Source organism: Gopherus flavomarginatus, chromosome 7 (genome assembly GCF_025201925.1).
Source record: "Gopherus flavomarginatus isolate rGopFla2 chromosome 7, rGopFla2.mat.asm, whole genome shotgun sequence".
Taxonomy (NCBI): Eukaryota; Metazoa; Chordata; order Testudines; family Testudinidae; genus Gopherus; species Gopherus flavomarginatus.
This window is the reverse complement of record NC_066623.1, coordinates 78188125-78211347: the sequence shown is the minus strand read 5'-3', so window position 1 is coordinate 78211347 and position 23223 is coordinate 78188125. Positions and strand designations below refer to the sequence as shown.

The 23223-nt window shown below is 40.9% G+C and overlaps 1 protein-coding gene across 2 annotated transcripts in view; it reads right to left on the bottom strand.

The window, feature by feature from the left end:
* Window positions 1-1263: 1263 nt before the first annotated feature.
* DPH5 (diphthamide biosynthesis 5) overlaps window positions 1264-23223 on the bottom strand; it is a 28748-nt gene continuing 6788 nt past the window's right edge. For both annotated transcript variants that reach the window (XM_050962381.1, XM_050962382.1), the window contains exons 4-8: window positions 20158-20266; window positions 6687-6807; window positions 4205-4244; window positions 3053-3156; window positions 1264-1506 (exon numbers count right to left, since the gene is read on the bottom strand). In XM_050962381.1, coding sequence (XP_050818338.1) covers window positions 1283-1506; window positions 3053-3156; window positions 4205-4244; window positions 6687-6807; window positions 20158-20266 — 598 coding nt within the window. In that variant the 3' untranslated portion in view covers window positions 1264-1282. The remainder of the gene's footprint in view (window positions 1507-3052; window positions 3157-4204; window positions 4245-6686; window positions 6808-20157; window positions 20267-23223) is intronic.

The following is a 23223-nucleotide window of genomic DNA, read 5'->3' as shown; positions in this document are numbered from 1 at the left end:
CAGGATCTAGTTCAAGAGTTGAAATTAGTAGCTACCGAGGGGGCTGGCTAGCACATGAAGGAATGTGAATGAAAAAATTGCCAAAACCATTCCTAGCAGCAACACAGTACTGTTTGCGCCTTTCCAGTTAATTTTTAAATACATGACGTACTCTTACTGGTGTGCTTAAATTTAATAGCATGGTATTAGAACATTTCTAAACAAATGTTTTGAGTAGGAAACTGCTGATTCTAAATAAAATTGCGGAGATGCTATACTGTAACTTGGGTGGGGAGTGCTGCCGTTAAGCCATTATGACTTGCCCCAAGTGCAATATTAAAAATTTTGATATCTTTTTTCTACTTGAATGGTTTAAGTAAAACGTTTCATCTGATGTATTTGAAAAAGATTTGGGATCAAATTTTCCTTTCAATAAAACTTGGTTAAAAAAACCCCTGCATGTGTATTTTCTGATCTGACTAGCTGGCAAGTAAGGATCTTGAAAGTCCATGCTGTAGAGCTCATTTTTGAAGAACTACCTCGCAAGGTGCGGCACAGACCATGTGGCTTCTTCTGTTCCCTACCATTTTCAGGTGATTAACAGTCCCCATTTTAACAGATTCCTAGGCTGCAACATTCTCACCTTCATTTCCTTTTCTAAGGTAAGGTTTATGGACAGGCCTGACTGTTTCCCATAACCCCCAGTTAATTTCTTTCCACATTCATTTCCCCAATTGCACACAATAGGCCAGATTAATTACATCTTTGGGTGGTACAGTAGGACAGGAGCTAAGCACAGCAAAGTTTTCCAGAGCACTGATCCTGTTTTCTCCCTCATTTGGAGAATGTGGTACAGGTCCACCTCGGGCTAGTGGGACAGTGCACATGGTGTAGAGTGCACAGACCTGGCAAGCTATTTTTTCCCCACACTTACCCAGTTCATCTTGCTCAGGTTCATCTGAACTTCCCTCTGCACTGCCCAGTCAGAGGCCATTCCTCCCCTCCAGGGGTAGGTCTTCTGGCATTCATGATGCCCCTGGGAAGGGGAAGCTTCTCACCACAATGAGCTCAAACCTGTGGAACCCTTCCTGAAAAGTGATCCTGAAACCAACAGGACACTTTACTTGCAGTTCCATATCTCCCTCTGCAGAGTATGTGAACTCATGTTAGAGGGAATGTTTATGCTCCCATAGAGGTGTAGGTAGTAGAGTATAAGTCCACTTATGCTGTTTGTATGTTTAAGGATAGAAAAACTAAATTTTGAAAATTGCCACAAAGCAGGGGGCAGGTAAAGGCTCTTTATTCAAGTGTTCCTTTGACATTCATTGTCTTCAAAGCTCGATTCATCCACAGCAAAGAGCTTAAGCATATCTATTTCCAGAGGATGCATATTGCCTGCTATGATCATGGAATGTAGTGGGCCACCTAGTTCTACTGTGGACATCTGCTGTAAGGTGCCTGAAGCAATTTTCTGATCCATGGCACCCACCCTTGCTAGGCCAACACAGAGTGTGTTCTCCGTAACTTCTACAAAAAAGAAAATGCAATTTCAGGAAATAATTCATCTTTCATTTTCTAGAGAGCAAATTCAGTCTCTTTACTGAGCAGTATTTGCTTCACTGAAAGTAATGATTGTATTTTACATTTACAAAAGCATTGAATCTCAAGTTCCCAGGCTCTGACTTTAATCTAACACTTTAAAGCCAGGAGTTTTGTTGCTAAGTGGGATGGAATTCTGTTCTTTGAGGAGACAGAGTACTACAAGCTACATGCTGACAGTAGTTAGAATGGGCTGTGGCAAATACACAATAGAGGGGAGTTAGTTCCCTTCTCCCAGTGAATCTTCCTTTCAGTCAGTGCCAGTAGCAGGATATTGGTCTAGATGAGAAGACGACCCTACTTTGCACCCCTACTTCCAGACCTCAGCAGAGAGAAGTAAACTACTAAAGGAATAATCTGCTCTAAAATGTTGTTTTGTAAATAAAAATCAAACCAAATTTTAACAGAAATACAAGTGAATGAAGGCAGGGTTTGTTTTAGCTGTGCTCTCTGATTTTTTTTAACTGACATACCAATAAAAGCAGCAAAGAGTCCTGTGGTACCTTATAGACTAACAGACAGTTTGGAGCATGACCACGAAAGCTCATGCTCCAAACTGTCTGTTAGTCTATAAGGTACCACAGGACACTGCTGCTTTTACAGATCCAGACTAACATGGCTACCCCTCTGATACTTGACATACCAATAGCAGTTTAAGCATTTTCTCCTATTTTTAGAATTCACAAAATTATGGGTTTTAAACAATTTTTTTGATGTATCTATTTAAAATTTTGTAGGGACTGTCTGTCAGCTGATGCCAAGATTCAAAAACTGAATGCTTTAACTTCACACTCAACATATGTCAATATACACAGTAAATATTTTTAAATCAAACTACCTTCAAGCAATATTGTCAATTTACAGATAAAGAAAAATGTAACTGTCAGCTTGTGTGTATATGATGAAAGACATCTACCAACAAATCTAATTCTTCCAAGCCTACTTATATAAATGGAATTAATCTGAATTTACCGTTAGGTAAATAAGAATTTGGCCAATAACTAGTGAAGTGACTTAGGTGTCTATCATATGAAAATCTTGAAATACAGTTGTCTAAGGCGTTCACAGTACAGTTAAAGGGAACTGTCAACGGTAAAATATTCTAACAGTTCTAAAAACTGGTATAAATAAACCATCCATTCGGATCTGTTCAAACAGCTTCCCCTTGTTTATTCTACTGGACTCAACGGAAAGATGAATGGTAACTGTACCAGTTGAACAAGACTACAGATCTGACTATGCCTCCAGGAATCACTAACTTCCATTCACTCATGCTCACTGCCTGCAGTATAGCTTGGGCTTTGCCAAACACATCTTGCGAGCAGCTGACTAGGGTTTGAAGGGAGCCCAGTTCCACTTCAGGTCAGGAGCTGCTCTAATGAATAGGAGCAGAGCAGTAGTAGAGACTCCTCAGTAAAGGCTGAGAAAGGGGAAGCCTGGAGTAAGCACCTGGAAACAACTATTAAACGTCTACCTGGTTCTTCTCCTTGAAGCCTCCTATTTTGAACAATGGCAAGAAGCTGTTCTGCAGCTTGATTCACACTCATGTACCGTGGCGATTCATAAATCTTCTTTCCTCTGTTGGAAAACAATTAAAGTAATAACTACCTTGCCAAATAGTATTAAACCACAGAATACTAGGTTATTGTAATTCTCTCATTCCATTATCTCTATGGCACATTTCAGCTTTAACATAACCCATATAGCTTAAATAATCCATAGACTTGGTGGTGGTTGTGGTGGGGGGAGGGGTTAAGGTGAATTTCAGCTCAGTTGCAATCCCTGGGCTCCCTGCACACTTGTAAAGCAGCAGGGCATGATCTGGCTGATAGTTTGCTATCTTAAGATTCAAGTGAGACTGCTGGAAACTATACAGGGTCTGCACTTACTTTAGAAAAACAAAACAAATAATCTAACACGTTTTCCCAACAATCATCATGTAGGCAGATAATTACAAATCAGAAATAGATTCAATTATTCTCAAACACATTTCAGCTAGTTTGTCAATTCTGGCTACATTCAAGCAAAGTTTATGAATCTGACTCTAGGCCAAAAGTTACAGCAAGTCTCAAAGCAATAGTTCATAGACCCAATTATAAAAAAAAATGGTTTAGAAATGAAACTACTGTGAGACAGCTGAATGACCTTAGTTTAACTAACACTATTAAAAATGCTTCTGTTTGGTGTTAAGAGGATGGAATGTCAACACTCCAAATGCAGTTTCTGGCCAGTGCACTGAGATGATTCAGAGCACTGTTTTGTTTTCAGCCGTTCATCTGCTTCAGGGAGAGAGACTATACTGTACAAGATTGAACAATTATAAGACTTCATTCACTGAACCACCTCTTATAGAAGGACCTAGTTAAGACAATGTTTTGTTTAGTGAACACAATACCGAAAACTCGTGTGCAACTGCTGCAAACGAAGGGCTTGATGCCACTGAAATAAATGGCAAAACTCCCATTTATTGCAGTGAATGCAGAACCATGCCCAAGTGCTTTATTTCATTACAAGTGAGTATCTAAGGAACAGGTGAGTGCTGCATTACTAAGTAGGAGGAAGGATCTTCAGTCAGTTTTCATTAGAACATGCTGACAATATATTTATTTTCAAAATAGTGACTCACTTCATCAGGTTTTCCAGAGATTGCTCCTTTACTTTTATGTCTGCAGGATAAAAGTTATATTTATTAGGCACAAATAAAGACTTCATCAGAGGTACTGTAATCTTCTCATTCATCTTAATTGTCTAAATGAGTAAGGGCTTATTTAGTAATTTAAATTAGCAGGTCTTTTCTGCTTTTCATATACCAATATTTCAGCTATTGTAGGAACTACAAATGTAGATTTCTAGCAAAGTAGTATCAGCTCTATTCTGAGCTTCATATATTAGTTATGAAGAAATACCCTTGTCCTTTCCTTTTATAAAGATGAAGTTTTACCTGGGCTTGCATTACTTCTAGGATTCCAGTGCAAATAAGAACAATGTAAAACAGCGCTTAAGTACTACAATGATGGGCACATTTGTCATAGGATTGAAAAAATCTCAGAATGATACTGTTTGAAAACATTTAATCATATAAGCATCTGAAAGCCAGATATATTGCACGCTTTTAGATTCTAGGTTCAGTTGCACCTCAGCAGGCAGAAGGTAAAGGCAGCGTAACTGAAGGACAGTATTCACTTTAACCACCACACAGGAACCCAACTCATTAGCAGTTCCTTCCTGCTACAATTTCTGGATATGTGTGTTTTATATACAGAGCAACTCTGCAATTTTATGGAGTCTCAGGCAGCTACATTATTTCCGACAGGCATTCAAGTTCTACAATAGGGAGCAATGCAAATTACATACTCAACAATAGAATGTTTAGCTTGTACTGACTGTCACAATTTTGGACTTGGTGTTCAAATCTTAGTCTATTACACTCAAACACATAGACAGGAGACTTACCTCACTCATCTTAAATCTGTATTCAATGTGTAAAAATGCTGTACAAAATAATGTAAAAGTTGGGGTATTTTTACAGTCTTAAAATAGCTGTTCAGAGTTTAGCATCAACTTCTGCCAAGGAAATTATGAGGACAAGGTTTTTATAACAAGATCTGTGCATAACCTGGCCTTTAAAAAAACAAAATGTTGTGGGAACGACAGATACAATTTATCATAAGTTGAAGTTACAGTACTTCCAAATCAGAACCATATTCTAATAGCACTGTTTCTGCATTCTGCTTTTACTCATTCGTGAAATATCTTTAATGTAATTTGACTAAACAATAAATTAAAATAGACCACAACCAAGTGGTATTAAAGGAACACTTATTTTGAAATTATCAGGTTTCAAATGAGACTTAAAATTTGATTTAAGTCCTATACTTGCCATGAATTCTCCACCCCACCCCCCCCGCCAAACTTTGTGGTTTTGCAATGCTGTTATATTAAAATCAACACAAAATGAGAAACACTGCAAAGCATTGAGTGCTAACAGATGCAGAGTAAGTGAACCAAAAAAAAGGTGTGGGGGGGGGGAATCTCCCTCCTGCTTCCCTTCTTCAAGTTTGTTAACTTGTAACAATAGGACTTACACTTCTGTCTGAAAACTTAATTTCTTTAAAGTTACCAACAATCTGATTTTAACCACCTCTGAAAACATTTCTGTGCATTTGGAAAGTCAGCCAAATGTGCAAGGACACTTGTACATTTAAATTGTTTCCAGACTAAGGTTCTTCCAATGCCCACAGAATGCATGTTTTTACTTAAACTATTAATTTGTTAAGCACTGACAGCTCCCTCCTCAGCCCAAGAGACATAGAAATGGTCGTTCTTGAAGTGGTCACAAACCAAGGGCTCGAATCTGCACGCTTTTAAGCATGTGTGTGATTTTATGCACACAAACAGGCCCATTGAAGCCAATGGGACTATTTATGTTATTAGAGTTATACACAGTCTTGTGTGTTTCCAGCATTTGTGTTGAAGACTTAGATTAAAGGAAAGGGGTAAATAAAAAGATCAGACAAAACAATGGGAGCTACTGAGGGTGGTGCTAATTTAAAATCACTCATCTGCTTTAGATCCTTGCTTTACAGTGTTTTTGTATATTACACTGTAACCTTGTCACTCTGTAAATGTCTTCAGACTAATGAATGTTACATTAGAAGATGAAAATCATTTAATCAAATACTACAGATTTGGCTAATACGACATGCTTCTTCCAAGATCGAGTCTATTGAGGTCAAATTATTAAAGTAAAATGACACTTGCTAATTACTGCAACCTGATTTGGATCTTGAACAGGAGATACGCTTGTCCTTAACCTCATGCTGCACTTTAACAGCACATGCAGATCTCTGATCCTTGTTGAATTCTATTGAAGCACAGGGTTTTATTAATTGCTCGACTCCTTTTTAGAAATCGCAGGCCACAGTGAAACAAGATAGGGCTAGTAAAGCTATTCTAAATTCACATAAGCAATACACAAAGGATGCAATTTTGGGTAAATTCTTCAAACAATTAAGAACATTTTTCTTCTAAATTTATTACATTTATCACCATAGCCTCTGGATGTTATACATGAAAGTGACTGCAGAACAAAGACAGATGATCCTTACCAAGTAAGCACAGCGTGTGCATTCCATTCTGCTTGTTCTTCTGAATCTTGTCAAAAAAGCTTTCTGGTTTCCATGTATCCGTCCAGAAAACTACAGAAACTGTTTCTCCAAAGTTGTACAACTAAAAAAAAAAAAAACCATACAAGCCAAGAAGAAATTACTTAAGTGGGGATTACAAAGAGTTTCTATAAATTAAATATTAGGAAATTAAGGTTTGACATAACTAAAAGCTAGGAAGTCTTGAGTGCGTTTAAGGAGGCAACATCAGACTGGAACTAAGGCATCCTTATAAAAGGGTATTTTCTAAATGATTTCGTTGCACACACAGGAAAGAATAAATTAACACCTCCTTTTAAAAAAGGTGTCCTGTTTGTCCTGTTCTCCCCTTGCCACACTGCAACTCCTTGGAATGGTCTAATGCATGGATTGGCAACCTTTGGCATGCAGCTCGCCAGGGGCCAGGCGGGTTTGTTTACCTGCCGCATCCGCAGGTTCGGCCGATCGCGGTTCCAACTGGCCGCGGTTCACTGCTCCAGGCCAGTGGGGGCTGCAGGAAGCGGTGCAGGCTGAGGGACGTGCTGGACGTCGCTTGCCACTGCCCCAACTGGCCTGGACCATCGAAACACGGCCAGTGGGAGCCGCGATTGGCTGAACCTGCGGACGTGGCAGGTAAACAAACTGGCCCGGCCTGCCAGGGTGCTTACCCTGGTGAGCCGTGTGCCAAAGGTTGCAGATCCCTGGTCTAATGCATTAACAAGACTTTGTTTTTTCTTTGTATCTAAGTCTAGAACAAAGTTTCCCTCTCTGCTATGGAATAGGATGTTTACTATAGTTCTGTCATCCTCCAGGCAGTGATGCATGTTAGAGAATGAGTAGTGAAGCTGCCTCCTAAGACTTGTATCCAGCTCTTTATTGTGGTCACCAGTCTTCATTAACTGTCAATATTCCTGATACACTTAAAAAGACCCGATCATGTAGTCCTTATTCAGGCAAAATTCCCCAGTTAAGTCAAGGTGGACTGGGCCCTTTGGAAAGACTGAAGCAAAACTGTAGGTATCTAGTAGATTATTTCCTAAATCTATAAGGAAGCAGGTAGGCAGCCTTCAATAATGCTGTAGCATCTGCATTTCCGTGTAATGTTTCTACAAGCCTTGGGATACATTATTCTTGTAATATTTGTATTAAAATAGTGCTCAGAGGATGAGTGTGCTATATATGAAGATGCTGTCCTGTACAAAAGAAGTTAGAATCTAAAAGAGACAACCAACACCATGAGAATTAGAGGATAGGGGCTACAGACAGATATATTCTGTGTGTGCGTCCATGCACACACTCAATGCTAGACACAGTAGCAATTACATTCACTTCTCCCTCAGTCTTGCCATCATATATTGGCTGTCTTCTCACAGTAATGGGGAAGGTGGGTGATGGGAGATATTTGATATAATTCTGCAAATTAGTTCCAGACAGGCATTGTAAGGGGCAGCATAAAATAGAAATATTTTCCTGAGATGTAATTAAATGCAGAATTTGGCCTGCAAATCTATTACTGGTGGTGATGCATACAAAGGAAATAACTCAGCTTGGCTTTAAGATCCCAGGTTGAGTTTCAGGGCTGGGAGTTGGAAAACATATTTATGCACCTACACCAAGTTAATTCTCTCAACATCATGGCCACACACCCCAACTGCTCCCCTTACTTTAAATTCTACATTTAGCAAAGGAAGGAGTGCAGTCCCCCTTGTCTGCTAAAAGCAGATGAAAGCCCCTCCCCTTCTCCCAGGCTTGGAAGAGCATCTCTTACCTCCCCAACTATTTCTTCTCTGCCCCCTCCTCCCTGGCACCTAGCTGCAGCAGGCAGAAAAGAAACAGTTAAAAAGATTGAAATTGGGGGGGGGGGGTTGTGTGTGTGCACAGAGCTCTTTTCAAGCCTGGGACAGGAGGAGGAATTCCCATCTGCTTTTAGCAGAGAAGAGGAAGCTGCACTGTGTCCTCTGCTACCCTTTCTTTAAATCTTACACAGAAAACATTATGGGGGTTCTATGCCATCTGGGGATTTCCCTCTGGCCATTTAAGCCATGAGCACAGCTCCTTTGCATTGCCAGAGCACCACAAAGTGGCCAGAGGGCACCAGAGAATCAGAACTGCTATTTCAGCTTGGACTTTTGTAATGCTTCAAAGCAGAAACAAGTTAGTTTTCTATGGAACTGGTGCCCAGGGGTTACCCATTCATTCTGATAGGAGGACAGCATGTTCAATGATTCTTGGCATATTACGCAAACTATTTCCTCATTTAAATATTACACTTCAGTAACTCAAAGACTTAACCCATATTTCACATTTCATAACCATAAGGTCCTGCTGGTAAACTTAAAAAAAAGTCACACCAAGGATAAGGTCTTGATGTAATTTTTAACTTTTAAAGGCCCATGTAGAAATCCAACAACAACAAAAAACAACCCAAAATATTTTTCAGTTAGCTGGACCCTTTCCATTTGGTACCAGAACATGGCAACTGAAACACCAGTTGAAAGATTTAACCCTCCTCACTCTTTTTTTAAATTAAAGCTTATGCTCTGGACACAGACTTGCCTTTAATATGAAAGCTTAATTAGTCATCCACTTGCCTTAAAGTGTGAACTATAAATACTTTTGTAAATGAATAAATAATGTTCAGTTTAATTTTATAATTATAAAAAACACAGGCAGAAACCAGGCAAGCAAAGTTAACAGGACAAGCGATTACACAATTGTACTTTATCCCTACTGGGTACATTCTACCTCCACATTAGAAATACCTTGCCATCAGGCCTCATATGGAAGATGAGTCTGGGAGATGAGCAGCATCCAAAGATCTTGGCTATCAGATCAATTATCTCTAATAATCTGCACTGTCTTCTCAATATGACTGGGATCACTGAAGGGTCATTTTAGACAAACTAACAGCATCCTCTAGTCATTGGTGCAGCAACCCACGGTCAACCTTGGGCCTAGCATGAACGGACTTGCTTACTGGCTGACATTTAAAACCATCAGGAGATCATTCACTACCCAGGAAGGAGTGGTCTCCTCTCCAAAAGAAGGCCTGACCTGTGGTGTCACTGGTAGCCCAGTACACATGGAGCAAAAAAGCTTTCCTTTGCAGCACAGATCCAAGAAAAGGGTGGTTAGAGCCTAGGTAATAACTGGGTGATGATGTCTGTAATGCAAACAACCATCCCTCTACGCACTGGACAGGAACGACCAACTCATTTCACTTTACCATTTGATGGCAGTACTGAGGCTAATCACTCCTTTAACCACTATCCCACTCTCCACAATGACTGCTGACCTGAACTAGGTATGAACTAGAGACTGAGGGGGTAAAACATCCCACGTCCCATTACCAATTAGCCCAATTCTGTTATCTCTCACAGCACTGCTTCTCAGTGAATGTGGCAGAGACCTCTCTTTCACTAAGACAACATAAAATGAGTACCTTATTTTGTAAGCAGTTGTCAAAACTGTGCTAACTCATTAGTGTATAAAAGAGAAGTCTATCAGTAAGAGATCTTTCATTTAAAGTGAAGGTCCAAAAGATGTACGTGTATCTTGGAAACGGAAAGGAAAACGTCTGTAAAATACTGTTAATGGAATGTAAAATACTTTAGAATACTTTCAAGAGACAATTCTTCCAGCACCAAACATTTAATTTCTGCACCACTGGCCAGCATGGAAATTGCTTTCAGAAACAACAAAAGGCACCACTGTATTATTGGGGGCACAATCATCCATGTCATTTATACCCCTGTATGAGTTAGATTTTGAGAGAAAGGTCCTTATTTTTACTCCATGTGCCTTTCTGGTGGTCCCAAAACATTTAATATTCCTTCTTAGAAAAGAAGGAGAAGGGGGATAAACAGCAGAAAATTTTGGCAATTCACTGATATACTATCATTTTGGAAATGTTGTGGGATCGAAGCATTAATAGAGTCTACTGCTGAATTAAATTGAGGACCTCAATAAATTACAGCTGTTGTGCATGCAAACATCTGTATATGCACAGACAAAAATTTTCCACCCACACTGTACATCACCACATACTTGGACACTCCTCCTGTGGCAGAACAAGCCTACTTAAGTTTGAAGAAACGTGATTTGTAAGCTAACTTGCATATTTAATAAAACCAATATTTTAACTCTCTTTCCTACACCCTGATATGGTACTTTCTTGGTTCAAGAGTCTCTGACACATGACGCTGCGCTACTATGTTATGCTATTATTTCTACCCCTTGAAATCCAGCATAAAGCAAATGATTCACAAGAAAAGTCTTAGCGCAGAGGGAGCAATAGATATTATTAAACGAACAACATTAACATCTTAAAAGGATCCTGCTCTGTGACAGATTTCAACCAGAAAGAAATCAAACAGTCTTTCCATTGACCTCAATGGATCAGGACCTAGAAATCAAAATGTAAAACTTGATGTTGTTGGCATACAGCTGTAAAACCATTGCAGTTTTCATATTCGATGTATATTTTGTACAGAACAAAACACATGAGGATCAAACACTCTGTTCAGAGTTTTAAGCAGAAACTTACAACAACCTGAATGACATCTTCAATGAACCAATCAGACATAAAATGGCTATCACAACAATAACCCCTTTAAGAAGGAAACAAATTAATTTCTGATCAATCTCGATAGCACTGTCTCCTTCATTAAACACAGCCTGGCATTTGGGGAGGAGGGGTATCTTGTATGTGAGAGCTCAAAAATGAAGATCAGATTTATTGGATTCCTGTCCTATGGTCACACACAACTGGAATTTCAACAGAGGAAGGCGCTACATTTGGACCTAGTAGATGGAAGGGCAGGCCTTTCAAATCAGCAGCAGTAGAGACAAATCTGTCTCCCTCTTCTCTGATGTTCAAAATCTTCATAGGAAGCTTCCAAAAGCAGCATCTTCAGAAATGTGAGAAATTTCATGTGCTTGTAAATTTTTGAAACAAATGCTTTTTACAATTATCTGTTACAGTACAACTACTAAAAGCCAGGAAGAGCAGCCAGGTCTCCTGACTCCCAATCCAGTGCTTGATCCGCTACACCAGACTGCCTCCCACGAAATGCATAATAAAGCAGTGCAAACAAGGTGGTCCGTTTCCCCCATTTTTCAAGCTTCGCTTTGTTTTGCCCCAGCATAAACTGCAAATATCTTTGGTGCTTTCTATTTTATTTGCATACTTAAAATGAAAGAAAAGCAAGACATTTTTTGTACCAAAGACTAGGGGGCCTACAGTTATTTTGTACCAGTATTTTTAAACACTGCAGTTCAGCCATTGGGCTTAATATAAACAAACTGCAAAGGTGGAATGAAGCATATTAGAGAGAATGGGCTACATTCTAATCTCAGTTACAGAAGTTTAAACCCACTGAAGACTTCAACCTTCAGTGGAATTACTCATTATTCACACTGGTTTAAATTAGATCAGAATCTATCCTACCGTGGCCCAGACCATAAGAAACTCTTCTTAGTGTTGTGGTCAAATAGCTAATGAACACAAAGCATGAAAAGGAAGGAGCAGAGGCTAAGTAGGGAAAAGTAAATGAAAAAAACATTTTTCTTTCCCCCTCAAACACAGTGTACTAAAACAAACAGCAGAGAAGGTGCACTTGAATATTCAAGGCCACTAGTGCACCAGCTGCAGAGAAACGAAGAAATATTTCAACATGCAAAGGTTTATTTTTACAGCATGTTTTCCCAGAATTATTGCTGCATCAGCTGTAACCATGACACAGCATTTTGTCAATTATGTACACTGTCCCCTTTCTTAAAATTTCCAAACAGCTTTAGAAGCTGTTCAGAAAATGGGTTACTCACCGGGAACATTTCAGGAGGTGAATACAAAAAGATTCTTGTTGTTAAGTATTTTAGACCCACACCTGCAGCTCTTACGCATGTGCAGACTCCCAGTAGACTGTAAAGGGAATTGACCAATATGCAACTAATGGCTACCTTTGATCTCCTTTGCTGTGTTAGGAATCACAGGTTATATGATGGGACATTCGTCCTGCAACTGATACCATTATGGAGTCTATTCCTGGGAGATGTAAGTGAAGTTCAACTCACACTGAAGTCAACAGGGCTACTCCTGGCCCCACTGATGTAAGTGGAAACAAGTCAATGGGCATTAAGGGCCACTCAGAACCTTGCACATAGGCTTAGTGCTTACTTGCTGGTAAACCCCACTGCAGAAAGTGATTCCCTTTCCTTCAGCTTTGGTATCAGGACTTTGGCTGTGATACTACACAATATTCATCCTTAAAAAACGGAATTTTTTGCCCTTGATACCCGATTCCCCCAGGTATTCCTCATACCAAAGGCGGCATACTGTGCTAATATCTAATAACTAGGGGAAAGGCTGGGAAATTCAGTGGTAACCTCTGTAGCTACAGTCCTGTCAGCAGAGGTATTAAAACAAAAAAACTAAATCTGAAGTTGCTCATGACTTTTGCCCATTTAAAATGAGCCTTAGTCTAAGGCTTATCATTCAAACCATCTTGCCCAGTTTTATAAAACTGCAAGCATGGAAAATTAAAACTTTTATTTAAAATACTACTTCTGCATCACACACAACTGAGCTAGAATTCCTGGGGGCTGTCAGTCATAGAGAATGGAGATGTGGGAGATGGCTGCCAAGGAGAAAGAGCATTGAATGTGATTGTGTTCTGCATCCTATGGTTGATGCTACCCAGCAGCCATGGCTTTCAACCTAGTAACTTTAGGCAAAAGAACAAAGGGGAAGTCTCTCTCTCTGCTGAGATGCCTTCCCTGTTGGTGCTCAGGAATGGCTTCTACATGAGCAGAATGGGACTCGACATTAAGAGGATTAAGAGCCTCCTTCCACTGAGAGCATTTGAAGGATACAGGACTTAATCCAGAAGGGTAAAGTCACCTTAGAGACTCTGGGACCTTATTAGGCTCTTCATATATAGAGACATCAGATCAAAATATCTCCCTTCTCTCCCCCGTATTAACTTGACAGACAGTTGCCAAATTCAGCCTGGTAAGTGGATTTTCTGGATCAGATTCAGTGGTGACAAATGGTCCTGTAAGTTACACAGCACATGTAAGCAATGAAGTAGGATAGCTTGCACTGAGCTAGCATTTAGAGGGTGTGCAAAACAAGTGCTAACTTATACAAAGAAGGCTCAGGGCATTTAGTAGGAAAATCAGCTGGAGACAATAAGATAAATTTGTTACTATTTTACATCAGTGAAACATGTTTTGTATTACATTTCTCTCATTTGAGGGAAGACAGATGGTCGTGTGGTTAAGGCACAGAACGGAGTCAGGAAATAAGAGTTCTATTTCTACAAGTCCTGCAGATTTCCTGTGCGATCTCGGGCAAATCTCATTACTACTGTGTGCCTCAGTTTCCCATCTGCAAATAATACTTCCCCTACAGGACATGAATGTTGTGAGGTTTATTCATTCCTCGCAAAGTGCTTAGATACGATAGAAGTGAGAACCACAGTTCTATATTCGTATTTTTCAGTGATGGGTTAAAATGTAAACCTACTTCATGGTGTAGTTACATTTGCAAATTTTAACTGAAGAGCTAGTAACTGAAAATGATCAGTGTAATGAGTTGATAAGGGATCAAAGACAGACATTTATTCAGATCTACATGAAACTGTTCTGAAGGCTAACTGGATTTACCTTGCAAAAGAGCCAGGACATGAGGCATTTTTCCTAGTTACCTTTTAAAAAAAAATGCTTATGTACTTGGCAATGCTGTTTTCCCACAGCTGAAAGTCTCTCCTTACTCTAGCTGTCAGTCATGTTAGTCAGTACACTCCCACCAAAAAAAAAAAAAAGAGAGAAAGAATAGCACCAGCTGGAAGGATGAGGGCTTAAGCAGCTCTACTGCAGCTCCTAAATAAGGGAAGGGAGGTTATGCAAAAGGACCAGTTTGAGCCATGACTTCCAGAAAGGCCTTCAGTAGCATAGCAAGGACATGCAAGGAAAACTTCAGTAACACACTGCATACTGCTGACAGCCTAGGTCTGAACACCTTCCCATGTACTGGCTCTTCAGAGCTGCTTCTTGAGGCACACCAGGGCATTCATTTAGTTTTGGCCCTATGGACAGGGAAAGAATCTCCCTTTCAAATGGTATGGGGATCATACATTCAGGATGGTGCAGGAAGTGTGCACACAAGGCCAATTTTCAGCTAGTTAATGGTGACAGAAACTGGATGTGGTTGCCAAAAGCAGCACTCTGACAGAAAAACATAAGCAAATTGATCTAGGTTTTTCTCCATCTATTCCAAGTATCAGAGGGGTAGCCATGTTAGTCTGGATCTGTAAAAGCAACAAAGAGTCCTGTGGCACCTTATAGACTAACAGACTTTTTGAAGCATGAGCTTTTGTGGGTGAATACCCACTTCGTCACATGCATCTGACGAAGTGGGTATTCACCCACGAAAGCTCATGCTCCAAAACGTCTGTTAGTCTATAAGGTGCCACAGGATTCTTTGCTGCTTTTACGTCTATTCCAAGTCTCTCACCCTTAGTTGGTCCCTTCTCTTGTTCTTCTGTTCACTCTCCCCCTCCTCTCTGGCTTTTGTTAGTCAACCTCTCCCCTACTGTCCCCCCCCTTTGTAGGTCCCAATTTTTATATCTGTGCCCACAACTTGTCCCCTACCTCACAGTTCAATGCTACAGCAGCTTTTTATTCCAGCATTCAGGGGAGGAGAAAATTAAAAGCCATTTTTGCCCCAGCAGTTGGCCTAACAGTGAAAAACAGAGAAAGGGAAGAGCTGAAGTCTGTAGCAGGTAGCAAAGGACTCCTCCCTTCCTTCTACCTACAGGCTACATGGACTAGAGCAGTGGTTCTCAACCAGGGGCTGCAAGCAGATTTCAGATGGTCGGCCAAGCAAGGCCAGCGTTAGCCTCCTGGGGCTCAGGGCAGAAAGCTGAAACCTCACCGCATGGGGCTGAAGCCAGGGTCCCTGAGCCCTGCCACTCGGGGCTGAAGTCGAAGCCTGAGCAACTTACCTTTGCTGTGCCCACTGTGGCATGGGGCCCTGGGTAATTGCCCTGCTTGCTACCCCTTAATGCCGGCCCTGGCTTGTATATGCAGAAAATCAGTTGTGGCAGCACAGGTAGACCATGGAGTTTTTATAGCATGTTAGGGGGGCCTCAGAAAGAAAAAGGTTGAGAACCTGTGTGTAGACTCATGGTAAGAAATGGGGCTGAGGCCATGCCTCTTTCCTCAAGTAGGTGAGCAGGGGAAGAGCTGAGGTCATGGGTTCCCAATACCGCCAGAAGTACAGTTCAGCTGCTTGGGCGGAAGGCTGCAGTGCTCCAGCAGACACTAACAGGAGTGCTATGTGAGGGCTTTAGAGTGCACTCCTGTGGGACTTCCCCCCCCGGCAGGATCATTCTACAGGCACAGATACAGAATTGCAGGGCCTTTAGAATGGTGCTTAGTGCCCATAATTGTGATACTGTAGTAACAAATACCACTGACATCATCCAGCTTTACAGTCAGAGTCCAGGAGGCAATGGAGAAATGAATCCAGTGGTACCAGGTTTAAGTGGCAATTCACATCAAAGGTACTTTCCCACCTGTGTTGTTTGTCTCATTTTGGAAACATAAAAAGGAACATTCTCCAGATCTTGAACAAAAGCCTGATACTACAACCAGTAAGGCAGAGTACAAAACAGGATGGAGACGGGCACATGAGGGATCTACAGACCTTGGCACAATGTGACTAGTGCTTGTAGCTGTCTTGCAATGTGCCTAACTGAACCAGCTCTCAAAAAAGCTCCAGCCAACTGTATCAGAAACTGCAGCGAAAGAGCTTTTCAGAAGCTCAGCATTAAACATTTTTTTTTATTATTATAATAAAGGGGGAGATCTTGCCCCTTCAATGTGATATGAACCAGTGCAATAACTTCTTTAACATTTTAATTACATGCAGTCTCTAACCTGTTACCATAGTGATTCTCCATACCAGCAGCACAGATCTGGACTGCATGGCAGAGATGTTTTCAGAGTGGATGAACACTTTTCCTTCCAAAATATTTACTTTTAATGAGCTTTTGATGTACAAAATAGCAAAAACAACATTTCTGCTCCTTCAGTCCCAAAAACAGTAAGTGCAGCCCTAGCTCATGCTCTGATCTGTAATTTGTACCTTATGGCAAATCTTTATAGAAATCAGTACACAAAAAGTGATGTATAGTACCAGAATGCTTTCTCCATGGACTTCATTGCGTCTCTGTGCAGTAAGAATATGCAATTAACTGCATGATATACTTCACAGAAAGAACTGAACATTGGTCTGATCATATAAGAGACACATCCTTTTGTGAGCAGTTTGAGCAGTAACTGCATTTCATCCAGACAGTCTAATCAGCAGCTACAGCTCATTGTTCTGAAAACCATAAGTACAATCTATAAAGGTGTTTCCTGTTTTTCACTAGTAGAGTAAGAAGTTTTGTATCAAGAGCAGAATAAAAGACGGACAAAAAAAAATGTTCTGTGGTCAAGTATAAGAGGAATCCCTGCCACACTAAAAAGTAACAAAATGCTTCAAAAAAGCAACTACTCCTAAAACAAATGAAATAAACTTATGACAGGAGACAATGATGAAAATAAAGTGGAGAGTTTTAAGAGATGATGGAAGTAACAGCCACAACTTTTAATAAATGAGAGGTGCCTTGTCAGCTTTGATCTCCCTTCATTATTTGTTTGCTCCCTCAAAGAACACTGAAGATTTAAACATTCAGCTGGTTACGATCCTGTAATATAACATGATCATGATTTCCCAGGGTGCTTTTCACAAGAATAGGAATATGCTGATTTATGAGAGTGAAGCACCTCCCAGATTAGGAAAGAAAAAGACTATCGCCAGGGTGAATAACCCCATGTTTCCATCATGGTAGGGTCCCCCAGCACTGGATAAAGAAAGTTAAGACAACTCTCAAAACATGCATGTGTAGTCTAGGATTGTTTTAAGGATGATCCTGATTAGAAACTGCCTCTCTGTAGCAGCATTAGATCCTCTCTCCCTGTACAACTGCTACAAGGTAGGACAAACTTTCAGAAACACTACAGATTTTTAATATAGACACCTGCACTGTCAGGGTTTGGATTGGAGGGTGGGACTTGCAGTTTCTCTTCTAATGGCACAGAAAGCAAGACCATCCCATGCTAATGAGTAGTAGGAATCCATTGCCAGCTCTTAACTGTAGAAGCAAGCTGTTTACCATAATAAAGCAGATAGGGTAAGGAGCCAACTGCTGTGCTACCGTACCCATAAAGTGCAGCCATGTGACACCTGCCAACATCTACTGCATATGTACATTTTAACACCAAAAGTCTACTTCCTTCCTAAAAGATAATCTGACCTCTCCTTTCAGCAACAGGCAGGTGTTGTGAGAAAGTACTCATGGGGAGAATCATAACATTGAGAAGGTCACGGGTTGTGTTCCCTGTGGGCAGGCAGGCACTACAATTAACATTCACATTTCCAGAAAGGTGCTGTTGAACCAGCAGTTAAACATGAGAGCACACAGGGCTCAGACATTTCTACCACTGTGGTTATGTGCACAATGGAGCTGGAGGTATACTTTCCAAGTCAGGTAGACATGCCCATGTTTTGACTGAGCCAGTGCACTAAAAATGGCAGTGTAGCCATGGCTGTGGGGGCAGAGGGATGGGGTTAGCCACCTTGAGTACATACCTAGGGTTTCAGATGGGATTGCATTTGGCTTGGCAAGCCTCTCCCACTGCCTGTGCAGCCACAGCTACCCTGCTATTTTTCAGCACACCAGCTCAATCAAAGCAATCATGGATATGTCTCCCCGACTTGGAAATTACACCTCCAGGTCCAGTGTAGACTTACCCTGTGTCATGAAAGTCTGCTCAAAGCTAAAGCCTATGCCATATCTATCACTGGTACAGTTATGCTGTTGCTGGCAACTACTGAAATATGGCTGCTAGTATTTCTGCTCTAACTTTGGAGGTATCCATAATTTCTGTTAAAAACAGGCAGCTCTCCCTTCTTTAGGCTAGAAAGGACTTCTTCATTCTGAGATGGAAGTGCCCTGGACATGCATCTAACTGCTTGTTTATGCCCTGATCCTCCAATTGGCTCCGCCATCAGCAGACCCGTATGTTCACATACAGCCTCAAGGGCTCTTCACAGGGGCCTACACATGTGCAGGAGTGAGGCCTTCAATAGCAAGTTCCTTGGGGACAGAGGAGGGGTAGGGCTGAGCACACTGCAAATGCTCATCATTAACAAGAGTAACAAAGGGGCAACTTGCAGATAGCTAATGTATGTATGATTAGTGACTATACATGTTAGTCTAGCATTTTTCCTGTAAGAAAGGCAGAGAGTTTTCTGGACATATATGAAAGGAAGCTGCCCCAAACCAGACCTATAGTAGTTACATGGCTTGAAAGCTGTTTACACTGGACACTAACTTATCCCATGATTGAGTCAGGGAGTTCCTGTGAGTTTTCCAGCCAACCAACACCCATTTTCCCTATATTCATAAAATAAAAATATTCCAGCTTCCGCCTTGCAGAGTAGAATTATTTTAGTTTCTTCCCTTGAAACTATGTAGCTGCCAGCAGCTGACTCTCTGATTGGGGAAACTGGGACAGGCACAGGAGCAAGGAGGGAAACATAAGGAAGATTTTACAAGACAGGCAGAGCAGATTATGACAAATTTAAAAATATTAAAGAAAACAGATCTCTACTTTTCTGAGACTCCAAGGCCCAAAATAACCAATTTATGGGACATGCAATAGGCTAATATCTTCAAAAAAAAAAAAAGTATTCAGGTATGTGGCTCTCATTCTTGCATTCCCCTGATAAAACAAAGATCAAAGATCCTCTACCTGTTGGCAAAAAGGCAGGAAGATTAAAGAGGTGAGGATCAGCTCGGGAGGGAAGGAATGTGTCTGATGCCAAATTTTTGACATCATTTTTTAATCTGGGTTTGGGATAATACACAGAATCATGTATGCACCCATTTTATTTCCATTGATAGTAAATTTCTCAAGGGGATAACAACTTTACCTTCCCAGATGACCACCAGTAGGAACAGTAAGCTGACAGGGCAAAACAAATATCATACACACACAATGCTTTATATATGATATACATAGAAAATACTGTCTAGTTTTGTTCGTGGTGGGGAGAAACCAGAATTGTTACCCATTTACTCACCGGTACATCAATACAAATAGGCATTTTGCCTCCCAAATGTTAAGTTACATAATGATAAATGCATGGAACACTCTGAAAAGGAAATGTTAACACATTCTGAAAACTGGCCAGATTTTCCACAGCTGTCTTCCTTAAAAGTTTAGATAGCTTTATGCAGCCCTTCCATAATGTCAGAGCAGTAGAGATTGCTGATTCTAATATTAACAATTGTAGAACAGTACGTATAAGAGTTACCTGTAAACCGCAGCAGCCCACTGCATTCATTATGGAAGCATTATGAATAACCCTGTATGGAATTCCAAGCTTTACTGCACGGAGAACAAGATCACTGTGCGTTGTGGCCCTGTGGTAAGGAAGGAATGGGTTGATTTGACAAAATACGCTGACTGAGCATAACCATCAACATAGCTTGTTTTGAAAGTAAAATTAAAATGCTTCATAAGTAAAGCTATGCAGCATGCCAAGAGGGCAGTGGTAGTAAGGAATTTACTCTGATTTTACCATAACAATAAGTAGCAAAAAAAGGGCTAAAAAGCACAGGGACCCACATGAATTTCACAGCTCCCAATGGCTTTCTCAAAGTTAAAACTGCAACGGTAGCATATTTATTACTTTTTAAAGTAACTTTTGGTAGCAACTTTAAAAGGACAGTGCCATTTGTCCTTTGTCTTTTGCAGGTGTCTGCTGGATGTCTGTTGAATAGCAAATGTCAGCTAAGCTTAACACAGAGAACTTGGGCGTAACTCCAGTATTCCTACAATTAATGTGCAACCAGGCCATTTCACATTTGCACTGAGAGCCTGTGAAAACATGTTCCAAAAAAAGCACTACACAGTATACAGAACATGTTTTAAAGATTTATACATATTGTATACACATGTATACAGTAGCGATATACTAACCTTGGAAAAGCCAAGCTTGGCTTTTAAAACTCTTCTCTTTTATATATTTATGTACTGAAATCCACAAGACTCAGGGAAAATGCATTGGGATATAAAAACAACATGCAGATTCGATCCAGAAGTAAGCAGGAGCGATCCCCTTTGAAACTTACCACAAGCTGAATTTGGCTTAACATACCCATCAGTCAACATGCACCCTGCATCTTCACACTTGGACAAAACTCTCAGTCAGGTTAATTGGAGCTTTGCCCAGAGGAGGAACTGCAGGCTTGAGTTCCAAGTATGATCAGCATCAGAAGCACAAATAGATCCAAGTCAGTCTTATATTTGAATTACAATAATTTAAAATAAATTAAGTTTTATTTCAAATAGTACTGTACTTTCCACATTACATGTGAAATGTGGCAATACATTTAAATAAGAAAGCTGGCATATCTGAACAATTGCTCAGTGGTCTCCTTTTCTCCAAAGATACCTCAGTCAATGCTGCCCATTCCACAGAGGGAAACAGGGAAAGTAGTAGTATGTGGCTGAGCTGAGTAATTACACAGGAGGATTGTTTTAGCACTGACATCCTCTGTCATTCAAGCTGAATTCTCATGGAGTTCCCTCAATCCCTGGCCTGACTATTTCCCAACCTTCGTGCATTTTTGTTATGCAACTACTTGGCCAGCTCAAGTGCATAGATACTGACACAGAAATGTGGCAGCAGCTGGTGTGGGTGGAAGGAAGTGTCAGTTTTTTTAAAACATAATAAAGGCTCATTCATCTACAGCAGATTAACTAATGGAGTCTGAATTATGGGAAATCAGGAAATACCGCTAGAAACAGACTGCAACAGTGGTTCTAAAACTTTTTTACTGGTGACCACTTTCACATAGCTAGCCTTTGAGTGTGACCCCCCCCCTTATGAATTAAAAACACATATATATATTTAACACCATTACAAATGCTGGAGGCAAAGCAGGGTTGGGGTGGAGGTTGACAGCTCACGACCCCCTGAGAGGTCCCGACCCCCCGTTTGAGAACCCCTGACCTAGGAGAACAGCAGTAAGGTAATCTAGACTTAGAATAGCTGCCTCATTAACTGCAAAACTCTCTCCTATGCCCCCCCACCCTTCCATGAGCAAAGGAGACTCAAGCACATCTTCTGAGGGAGATCAGGAGGCTGATTCTTCAGCCTTGTCCCTGTCTCTCCAGATCCATGGCATAAGGGCTCTGGAGACTTTCTGGGTCTGCTAATAGAGAATCAGGGAAACAGCTGGCTTTATTTACTGAAATCTGCTCCAATCAACATCTGCTCCCACTAGGCCCCTCTACAAGAGCTTCAGCACAGCTGCAGGCAGTGTGCTCACATATGGGGACTCAGCCAATTGCATCCGGGGGCCTGAGGGAGTCAGCCCTCTATGCCCTTGTCTATGCTACCACTTTCCACACTACTGGTCTAGTACCAGTAGCATCTTCACAGACAGTAGCAATTATGGAAGCACTCGCATAAACTGGATGCAGGTGGGCATTTATTTCAGTCACCACATTGTCTGACATGGTGCTAAAAGTTGCCTGGTTTACATTAACACATTCTATCAATATTGCAGACACAACTGCAAATGGACCAGTGGTGGGGGAAAAGAATTGAAAAATTCCAGAGTAACTGCTCTTTGTGTGGTGCCTTTGTATCAGCAGGATGGGACATCCCTTACCTGTGGGGTTGAAAGGCCATCATCCTCCTTTCTGCACTAGCTAAACCTCTCCTTCTTGAGGACAGATTACTTGAAAACTCTGAGGTCAACTTTTGGAGTGTCCTGGCTCCTCTGTCGTCCTCACACAGGGTTTTCCACAGGATAGGACAATCCTGCCCTTTCTTACTACGAACAACCAGTCAGTCACCTCATAGACCCCAGGGAGCAGGCGTGCTTGGAGTAATTAGGAAGAAAAATACATCTGAAACGGGGTGCATTAAACTTCAGAACACTGTTCTTCAGTAAATTGCCTTCAACACTCCTGAGAGTCCAAACACTGACTGAAATACACACCATGGACTCTTTTAGCCTGCTTACAAATGGTTAATGTCTGTCATAGACTTTACAAATTTTATATCTACTGCTAAAAATTAATCCATACTTCCCCCTCAGATTAAAGCATCAAAAATTGACATATTAATACTCTGAAAGAGTTAGCGTGAGAACTTTAGTTTCACTTCTTGTTTGCAATGTTTCCCCCACCTCCAACTGATTTGGCCACAGTTTAGATGATCACCCCAGAGGGAATGTTTCTGTAAGGAACACGAACAAATTTTTGAACTTAGGTGCCTAGGTTAAACCATTAAATCCATTATGAGGCACTTAAGTGGCCCATTTTTCAGAGATGCTGAGAACTGGCAGCTCCTATTGATAGTAGC